The sequence below is a fragment of the Acipenser ruthenus genome, chromosome 4 (assembly GCF_902713425.1).
Source record: "Acipenser ruthenus chromosome 4, fAciRut3.2 maternal haplotype, whole genome shotgun sequence".
NCBI lineage: Eukaryota > Metazoa > Chordata > Actinopteri > Acipenseriformes > Acipenseridae > Acipenser > Acipenser ruthenus.
Window position 1 is genome coordinate 59,609,680 of NC_081192.1, and position 11,093 is coordinate 59,620,772.

The 11,093-nt window shown below is 38.1% G+C and overlaps 1 protein-coding gene across 1 annotated transcript in view; it reads right to left on the reverse strand.

The window, feature by feature from the left end:
• Nucleotides 1-11,093, reverse strand: part of LOC117400038 (genetic suppressor element 1-like) — a 147,128-nt gene that overhangs the window by 22,864 nt on the left and 113,171 nt on the right. The window contains exons 7-8 of the mRNA XM_059022604.1: nucleotides 5,390-5,569; nucleotides 1,652-2,001 (exon numbers count right to left, since the gene is read on the reverse strand). Coding sequence (XP_058878587.1) covers nucleotides 1,652-2,001; nucleotides 5,390-5,569 — 530 coding nt within the window. The remainder of the gene's footprint in view (nucleotides 1-1,651; nucleotides 2,002-5,389; nucleotides 5,570-11,093) is intronic.

An 11,093-nucleotide genomic window follows, 5' to 3' on the forward strand; every position in this document is an offset into this window, starting at 1 on the left:
CTTCTGTTCACTCGCTTTGCATTTAGTTAATTGATAAATATAATCTATTAACATGTCTATTTTTGAAAGCATTCTTACTTTACAGCATTTTTTCACACCTGCCTAAAACTTGTGCACAGTACTGTATATATATATGTATATATATATATATATATATATATATATATATATATATATATACACACACACACACATATAATATATATACACACACATCATATATACAATTTTCCTACAGATCTGTAGTTTCTGCAATTCTGATCCTATGAACTGAGCTAAAATCCAGCACTTAAGGTTAATTACATAAATGTATCGTCAAAATGTTTAATCCAGTACATTTTCAAAATACTAGTAGTACATCTACAATAGGCTAACCTACTCACTCTCATTTCCCACCACATATTATAATAATAATAATAATAATAATAATAATAATAATAATAATAATAATAATAATAATAATACCTGAATCTGAATTCCGCAGGGACAGTGCAAAGCTCTTGCCAGTAAAACATGGTTATATATGCTGTTGTTGTTGTTATTGGGGATCCAGTATACCATATGACTTTAACAATTTTCACTAAATGCTAACCCACCCAGGCATTTTCGTAACTTTCTGGAACTTTGTTCTTTAAGTCTTGCAGCAAGCTGATAAGCCCCGTAGTTTTCTTCTTTTAACAAATTTGTGGAACCAACAGTTTTTTTTATGTTTTCATTTTTCTAAAACAAATCTTGCTCAATGCATTAGGTTTAAGAGATTTGACTTCAACTATAGGTGATCGCTCAACCCTGGTGCTGTCTGTAGCCTGCAGGAATAAACAGGAGACTACTGGCTCCAATTCCCAACTATGCTAATTAAATACATTTTGGGGTACAAACGTGACTTTTTTTGTCCTTGGTAGGTACCCATGATAGATGCTACTTAAGGCTAGTGTACAATGAACTGCATCTTATTGCTTAAAGGCTTAAAGCAATCAGCTACCCGAAGATCAAACATGAAGATAACAAAAGTGTAAAGGATGAAAAAAAGATCTTTCTGTGCTTTGAAGAGGGCTTCATTATTTATTTATTTATTGCAAAGATCTATGTTTTTTTATTGTGTAGTAGCTTCAGTATTTTTGTATAACCTTGCTTATAAAACAACTAAATTATAAAGCACTCGTTTTCTGAGTCAAATAGCAATAATTTGAAACCTTGAAAAAATATGTCCCATAAAAGTAAAATAAAATATAGTATGCTTATTTTTCCTATTTTTTTTTTCCTGGTCAAAGAAGCTTTCCAGGGCTACTTCCAGCAAATCTAATGGTAATAAAGAAATGCTTGGTACAGCCTTTAGTTATAGAAGAAAGTTGCGTGAGTTTGCGTTACAAATGGGATCTTCACAGCCGAAGTCTCGGGAACATATGGTATGGCTATCGGACTAGTTTCCGTGCAAAGAAAACGTACTTTTACGTCAATTTGCGTGGCTTTTTAGCATGAAAATTTACCCACCCTTTGATGCCGTACCGTATGTTTTGGTCGCGCACTTCCTATAATGTGAGGAATGTGCATGACATGTGCGTGCTACGTCACATTCTCACGACAATGGAGAGAGAATTGCATGGAAACCCCGCCACTGAGTTATCATCTTATTGCTTAATGTGCAACCTACCTGTAAGAGAAGATGAAAGGTCTTTCCATGATCCTTTTTCATGACCCATTTTGTGAAGAGGCTGAGTGCTATGTCCGAACAAGGGAAAATAAGGATGCCTTTCAAGCTTACTGCCATCTTGTCTGTTAAAATAGTGCTTTGGATGTAGTGGGGGGCTGTTCACATCCTGGTTCTTTTTCTGCTTTATTTCAGTCCTTCTGCTACAGTTGCTCTCCCAAGCTGCCTCTCGGAGTCTCCTACTCTTCTCTGTTGGTGGCGCTTGGTCCCTTACACTACCTGGGGTAACATGATGATCAACTCTTTCTCCATTACAGCACCTGGCTCTACTGCTTGGAACATCTTTGTTCTTCCTATTCAAACAAAAATCACATTTTAAGAGATTTAAGCAATATTTTGGCTTATCAAATCCCACCACCAAAGTGTTACAGAGCCAGTGAACCTGGATGGACTAGTTTGGCTAGAAAAGTGTGCCAGAGATACCTGGCCTTGTAGCATTCTCTGGGTCTGTGTGAATGGGATTGTGTGGTGTTGCATCTTACAGCTCACTCAGCAAAAGCTCTACAACTTTGAATGCAGGGTGAGTCATGCAAGTGGTGTGCAGGTCATATTGCCTTCATAAACCTACAGACTAAGTGATCTAAGTAATCATGTTACAAACTCGGAGGCATTCTAACTAGTCTTCTGACATAAGGTTTCCTTGATTAATTTATTCAGGAACTAAGCAAGAACAACACATAGCAGGTTAAGCCTTAACACCTTTGCTTCAAAGTAACACCTCTGGGCAAACTTTAATGATCCAGACTCAAAGGTCCTTGAAGGACGACTAGAATCATAGTAAAAGTTAAACCTTTGCGGTCCTATGTCGGATCTGGTCAGACATTGCAATTTTCCCTTTCCGGTCGCAAAAAACAGGTCTCTAGTTGTTTTTTCTCTGGAAAAAGCCAAGAAAACCATTCAATGGCCGAGTGAGATCGATAGAAGCCAAGAGAAGCCGAAAAAAAAGGGGGCGTATCTCCTGAATACTGATAGACCCGGCATCACATAGATAACACGTACATAAACAAACAAGTTAGCTGCTTCTGCATCCAGAGCTCAAAGAATATCACAGACATTTGCAGAGCTTTTTTTTAGATGTTATAGTAATAAAATAATGACTTGGATCGCATTATTGAGGGGTTTGGTGATAAAACGAGTGATCAAGAGATGATTTATCGGTATGCACTACTATCAAGACGTATGTGAAAAAAACAGCGAACGAGGGGTAGGGCGGGGCTGGAGATGCAGTACTGAGTGTCCTGTTGATATGCAGTGCCTTTTAAACCTGTTTAACTGTGAAAAAAAATACTTTTAAACAGCACGTCTAAAATAAACTGCGCGTGTGAAAATAAATTGGCTGAATAAATGGACCGCTAACGGTTAAAGATTTCAAACAAAGTAGGTAATAAGGAAAGGCCATTGAAATTAAGAAAACACTGAGACTAAATAAAGATACCCTGAATCAAACAAATCATAATATATAAGATAACATTAATAATAACTAAAATTAACAAACTTAAAGTCCTCATCAACCTGAATTGAACCCTGACATGTTCTTTACCAAACAAAAGTTACATTTTATAGGAAGATATAAATAAGACTAATATAAACGAGGAGTGATATGGCCAGTTTTATTTCCTTTAAAACATTATAAGCACTGGTTTTAAGATCAATTTAAATTCATACAGACGCAAAGGAAACAGTTCTTCAATACTGATAGGAACTAGACAATCAGAAACTTCTCCTAGCCCACTTTGTTCCATACCACATAAAAACAACAACTTTAGCCAATAAATTTCTGTTCAAAATGGTTTCCCAGTTGTTTAGTCGTACCACTGCTCCACTGAGAAACCCAGTCTTGTTGACTTAAAATAAGTCCTACTACTTTACCTAGGAGGATGCTAACTACACAATGGAAACTTCAGGCAAGTATTAAATAAGGTTATTAGGTTATCTAAAAGGAGAGGCGAGTCATGATATAGAGTTGAAATCTATGATGCTTGTGAGATAACACATATCTTACCATTCAAACGTTTAGAAAGCTGTTTTAGAAATAATTAAGGTACTACTTTTATTAATCTGATTGAATCCAGTACAATTAGATTTGTCCTTAGGAAACTATGACAGAGTTCCTATTGTAGGCCCAATTGTTGTAACTTTTGGTATCTCATTGTTAACTCATTTTGAGAGAATGTCTTGTATGTAATACTACAGGAGTTACTTTGTCACATACTGGTGGAACATATCTTAGATAAGAATGAGATAGTTCAGGATTGCCTTTTTAAGAACCAATATTAAGAACTTAATATTTCTTTCGTGTTTGTTTTGTTAATGGAAAACTTGTAATTGCATGTAACTTACAGCTATTTTTTAGCTAAGGATTTTGAGAGAATATATTTAATGCTATAGAAGCTGATTTGACTAATTACTAAATAATATTATTGTTTTGTTATGTTGTACGAATAAATCATTGTTGTTTAAATAAACGCAATAATATCAGTTGCAAGCTTATATATATATATATATATATATATATATATATATATATATATATATATATATCAACTTCAGGCTGGAACTTGAATGAAGTGTAATAGTCTACTATTTGTTGTAGTTATGGATACGATTATATCAAGGTGGTCACGGATTTCACAGAACCCATCAAGAAGTGAGCCGTACATGTCTTTTGAATTACTGGCAGAGCAAAGTTAAAGTGATTAGCAAATGTCAAATAAAGGTGAATACTTACACAGAACTACAAAAAAGTGGCGAAATTAAGTTCTAAGCAACTAGCAGAGCAATGTCCCAAACAATTTCACGAAAATAGGGGGAACAGCTTTACATGAGAAACAAACTTTTCAAATTAATTGAAGCCTTTTGTGCAGAAAATATACCTCTGCATACACTTGATAATGGAAAACCTAAAGGGAGGACGGTTTACAGTTTTACCCTGATTTAGAGCTGTTGCATTAGATGCCCTGTCCAGTGCAAAACAATACCTATCAGCAGTGTGGATGCAGAACGATCCTTCTAACCTTAACAATGTGCTCAAGGATGACAGACGCTGAAAGTGAACTTTTAAAGTACATCTTGTCATACCAAAACCACAGCTGTGTTTCAATAGACATTAACAAAAAGGATATGGTTATAAAAATATCAATTTACAACCAGTGCATTTATTTAAAAATGTAATTTCAGTGTTGAGATTATTAAAATTTAAAAGACACATTTTAAAATTAAAAGGTACATTTTACAATTAAAAGGTAAGCATATTCCTGTTATGGTTTGTTTGAAAGGGTACTGTTAAAAAAAGGAGGGTATTGTGGGAACAGAAAACCAGCATTGTTGCAGGAGGGAGTGTGATCTGGCCAATACTGCAATCCATTTTTTATGCTGGTGAACGCTCCTGAGAAAATGCCAAGAAATGTATTGCCTAGTTTATCTGTGGCCTATGATGATTGAATAAAAAGTTAAAAAGAGCCTGCAACATGATTAAAAATATAATGCTGCGATATGGACAACATCACACAGCAATGGTGTGCAATGGTAATGTTTCTTTTAAACTTTGCAGATTGTTCCGGAAAGATATATTTTATGTAAGCAGTTATTCTTTAAAAGGGGATAATCCCTTTTTGAAGAAACTGAAAGAGTGTAGTAGTGAAGAACATGGTGTAACAGCTAAACGGAAGTATGTCAACAAACCTCTCATCAGCATGGCCTGGCTGATGTCCTTGTTGCAAACCTGTGGGCATGACGCTTGCTGACTCTAAGAGGTCCTTGGAAAAGGGAAGTGTGGGAGTGTGAAGTGGAGAGATCGTAGTTGTTTCATGGAGGTGTAGAAAAGGTGTCCGAATGGATAGAAAATATGGGTCATCATACCTGCTGAAATAACAATTGACAAAGTATAAAATTAGGCTGCATTTGTCTGTTTCAAAATGTATCAATGTGCTTGCTATTCACACTTATCTGCGAGCAAAGGGACCAAATTTGTTTGGATGCCAGCTAAAGTTTGTTTTGTTGGTCCTTCTCCATTTTCTTTCAGGACCGAGTCTGTTTGCGTTCACAACAAAGTGCACTCGGTTCCTTTAGTTATGGTCTGTGAACCGGAAGTTTACAATATCCCGCAAGGCATCTTGGTATTTTGAGACTGTACAGCTCCATTTTTAATCACATGTTTTAGATTCATACATATTGAAAAAAATAGTCTAGAAATTTGTAGAAAATTAATTAAAAATAAAAACTGAAATAGCTTGGTTGGATAAGTGTCCACCCCCCTTGTAAAAGCAATCCTAAATTAGCTCAGGTGTAACCAATCACTTTCAAAATCACACACCAAGTTAAGTGGCCTCCACCTGTGTGAAATTGTAGTGATTCACATGACTTCAGGATAAATTCAGCAGTTCCTGTAGGTTCCCTCTGCTGGGTAGTGCATTTCAAAGCAAAGACTCAACCATGAGCACCAAGGTGCTTTCAAAAGAACTCCGGGACAAAGTTGTTGAAAGGCACAGATCAGGGGATGGGTATAACAAAATATCAAAGGCCTTGAATATCCCTTGGAGCACGGTCAAGACGATAAGAAGCGGAAGGTGTATGGCACCACCAAGACCCTGCCCAGATCAGGCCGTCCCTCCAAACTGGATGACTGAGCAAGAAGGAGACTGATCAGAGAGGCTACCAAGAGGCCAATGGCAACTTTGCAAGAGCTACAGGCTTTTATGGCCAAGACTGGTCAAAGTGTGAATTTGACAACAATATCCCAAGCACTCCATAAATCTGGCCTGTATGGTAGGGTGGCAAGAAGGAAGCCATTACTCAAGAAAGCCCACCTTGAATCCCATTTGAAGTATGCAAAAAAACACCCAGGAGATTCTGTAGCCATGTGGCAAAAAGTTTTGTGGTCTGACGAAACTAAATTGGAACTTTGTGGCCTAAATGCAAAGCGTTATGTTTGGCGCAAACTCAACACAGCGCATCACCCAAAGAACACCATCCTTACTGTGAAGCATGGTGGTGGCAGCATCATGTTATGGGGATGTTTCTCATAGGCAGGGACTGGGGCACGTGTCAGGATAGAAGGGAAAATGAATGGAGCAAAGTACAGAGAAGTCCTTGAGGAAAACCTGCTGCCCTCTGCAAGAATGCTGAAACTGGGACGGAAGTTCACCTTTCAGCATGACAACGACCCAAAGCACACAGCCAAAGCTACACTGGAGTGGCTAAGGGACAAAAAGGTAAATGTCCTTGAGTGGCCCAGTCAGAGCACCGACCTAAATCCAATCAAAAATTTGTGGCATGACTTGAAGATTGCTGTCCATCAACGCTCCCAAGGAACTGAGGGCAGCAGTGTGGAGTAGTGGTTAATGGCTCTGGACTCTTGACTGGAGGGTCGTGGGTTCAATCCCAGGTGGGGGACACTCTTGCTGTACCCTTGAGCAAGGTACTTTACCTAGATTGCTCCAGTAAAAACCCAACTTTATAAATGGGTAATTGAATGTAAAAAAATAATGTGATATCTGTATAATGTGAAATAATGTATAATATGTATAATGTGATATCTTAAGTCATCCTGGATAAGGGCATCTGCTAAGAAATAAATAATGATAATAATAATAATAATAACTTGACAGAGCTTGAACAGTTTTGTAAAGAACAATGGTCAAATATTTCCAAATCTAGGTGTGCAAAGTTGGTAGAGACCTATCCCAACAGACTCACAGCTGTAGTTGCTGCCAAAGGTGCTTCCACCAAGTATTAACTCAGGGGGGCGGAGACTTACCCAATTATGATCTTTCAGTTTTGTATTTTTAATATATAACTTTTTTCCCCTAAACAGTGTGGCGTATGGTGTGTAGATATGTGGAAAACAATCCTAATTTAAATGCATGAAACTCTGTGGCACTGACACAACAAAATGTGAAAAAAGTTCAAGGGGGTGTAGACTTTCTATAGGCACTGTATATATATATATACAGCAATCAGGGCCGGATTAACGCATTTAGCAAACCAGGCACCTGCCTAGGATCCAAAGTCGGGGGGGGCAAACGACAGACTGTTTTTTTTTTTTAAACAGATACAGAATTGCGTGCAAACTGGAAGAACTTCACTTACTGACATTTCAACCGAGGCAGTGTATCTCACTTGTGTTCACACAAAATCAAACTGGCTGACCCGGAACTTACTGTCTTGCTTACTTTCATGCGGCGACACATGTACATGGTCAGTAAGTTTGACTTTGCTTGAATACAGCAAATGGTGTCTCTTTCATGGGAAGCAAAGCATAAACACAAGAAACGGGAAGAAGAAGAATGCAAGCGGCAAAGGGGGGATTAGAAATATTTTTACAAATCTGTGCCGAACTGCCAAAAACATTATCCCCGACCCTGGAGAAAGAGCATTTTCTTTAACGAAGCGGGTAAAAAAATACCTCCAATCAACAGTAAAGCAAGGAAAGCTTGCTTTACTGTTAAAATATTGTTAAAATATAGCAAATCCACAAAACCAACGAAATACATATTGTGTATTTTACATTTTATTTCTAGTGTTCTGTGAAACACGGGCCATTGTTTAACCTTGAAAAAAATTAAATACAGTACCTGAAGCAAACGCGTTCATCATATCAACAACATCAACGTGTGTTGTAAAAATAAAGCAAAAATTGTTTTGAAAACTGTCCAAAATATTTACTTGGGTGCTAAGAATGGAAAATGTCAAGCAAAGAAATGCCTTTTTTGATTTGGAAATTGTCAAAATAAAGGGGCAGCTGGAAGGTAAGAATTTACCAGTCAGGACAATGGCATTTAAACACTACTATTAAACTGTATCTGTTGGTAGTGTGGTTTCTTCTAATGCAACTCTGAAATGGCGGACAACGCACTTTATTTAGTACCACTTGCCAATCTAGTATTGCAAACTTTTGTCGTGTAATCAGCGTTTAATCACGAACACCAGACTGATACGTTGTGACAGAGCGTTCAGTGCACACATGACTAATTTACATATTATATATGTATGTTTTAAATAAGCCCTGTTGTTTAAATGTCATATAAACAGTTGGGCAGTTACTGCAGTCTGTCTTTGGGATAAAAAAATACATATTTTAAAAAACTAAAAGCCTAGTCTTTAATTTTATTTCCTGTGTGTGCAAATCGATATTTATTTTTTTCCATGACCCGATTAAAGTTTATTGTAACTTAAGTACTATTGGTTAATTTTAAAATACAGAATGTATGGCCAATCAGAAACCGAAGTATTGCCATGCGGTCTAATTTGACAAGTTTGGTGTGAGAGTAAGAGTTTTTAGCTTTCAATCCAGTGAAAAAACATGGATTGTTGGCTCAATACTAGTACATTACTAGCAAAGGACGATCAAGACGAAATACCGTCAAAGATTAAAAACACAAAAAATGTCTTGCGACTAAAGCTCTCTCCAATTTCCCTGACATCATCAGTGATTTGTGAGGTAACAAGCAGGGACATCCATCACACTGATACTAGGTAAGTGTTTTATTATTATTATTTAATTAGCATCAGTACTGTATGTTTTAGTCACCAAAAATTTAAAAATGCCAATAATGTTTTCGTAATGAGGTCAGCTGTAGAGATGTGTGGATAGTGAACTTTTCTTAGCCTTATTTTCTGTAATTTTATTATCAGTAAAAAATGCATGATTGCCATTTGCTATCATGGAATAGTCCTATGTCATTTCTGAGTGACTGAGCTAGCACTGAGGCTTCGTTGATTTTAATTAATTAATAATTACAGTAAAATGATGTTGATGTTTCCAACAACTAGAAACCTGTTTGAGGGACTATTTTTATCCAAAAGTAAATATATATTTTTTCCGTTATAATACTGTAACTTTTATAATTGTATCCATCACACTCCAAGACTTGTGCGTTTTGTTGCATCATGTTATTCTACAGACCTTTTTTTCTGTTTTCATTTTATTATGACTCTGTCTCAGATGGGGGTACATGGTGGACTACATTTTTTGGAAAGGGGTATGCAGCTTAAAAAGATTGAAAAACCCCTGTTCTGATGTGATTTGGTACAATGAATATCCTCTACTCAGTGAAACACCAGCATCACTGTGACACATTTCCCAATATTTTCCCCAAAAGTTACAGTGAGTATTGTAGAGACAACTTGGTTGTAACTACAGCTTTACAGTTTTACTTTTTGTTCTTCAGAAACAAAAGGTCAGTAAACTCTGTTGGCATAATTAAAACACACAAAAATAAGAAATGGTGGTTGGTTCTGAATCAAACATATTGACCCCGACTGAAGAAAATGTCCCCCTAAAGTTTTGAGAGGGGGCCACATTGACCCCTCAGTCTGTAAGTCCTGGAGCAAACACTGCAATCATTCAATTGGAATCTTGGTACATCTGCACATGAACTACTTTGTGCACTTCCCGTGCTTCCATACAAATACCCCTTTTAATCTGCACGTGAAGTGATTGTGCCATTGTGACAGAGATCAAATTATTATTATTATTATTTATTTCTTAGCTGACGCCCTCCTCTGATCTCTCTATCTCTGTTCCTCTGGAATCTACCACACTCTCTCCGTCTTCCTCCGCTAAGAACCTCGGAGTCACCCTGGACCCCTGCCTCTCTTATTCCCAGCACATCTCCACTCTGGCACGCACTTGCCGATTCTTCCTGAGCAACATCCAAAGAATCCGACCCTTCCTCACCAACTACGCCACCCAGCTCCTGGTCCAGGCCTTGGTACTCTCCCGCCTAGACTACTGCAACTCCTTCCTGGCTGGCCTCCCTGCGTCTGCCACCCGTCCGCTCCAGCTCATCCAGAACTCCGCTGCCCGCCTGGTGTTCTCTCTGCCTCGCTTCTCCCATGCAACTCCACTACTCCGCTCACTCCACTGGCTCCCGATCACCGCTCGCATCCAGTTCAAGACTCTTGTACTAGCCTACAGATGCCTTGACCAGACTGCACCCAGCTACCTCCAGACCCTTCATCTCTCCCTACACCCCCACGCGACCTCTCCGCTCCGCCTGCACTAGAAGACTGGCTCTACCTCCTCTACGCTCCCCTGCCTCCAGAGCCCGCTCCTTTTCCACCCTCGCTCCGCAGTGGTGGAATGACCTTCCTACAGATGTTAGGACCGCCCAGTCCCTGACCACATTCCGGCGCCTCCTTAAGACTCACCTCTTCAGACAGCACCTGTAGAACTCCTCTGTTTTTCCCCTGGGACACTATCACCCTTCCTTAAATGCGCTTTATTTGCTCTTATCTGCCCCCTATTTTACTGCATTTAATCCTGTACTTCAGAGTACTGTAATCTGCCAAGTGTTTAATCTGTAGTATTTTGTATTTAATCATATCTTTATGTAACTATCACTGTCACTGTTATCTGCTGTATTACTTAATTGTATTTTTGTCA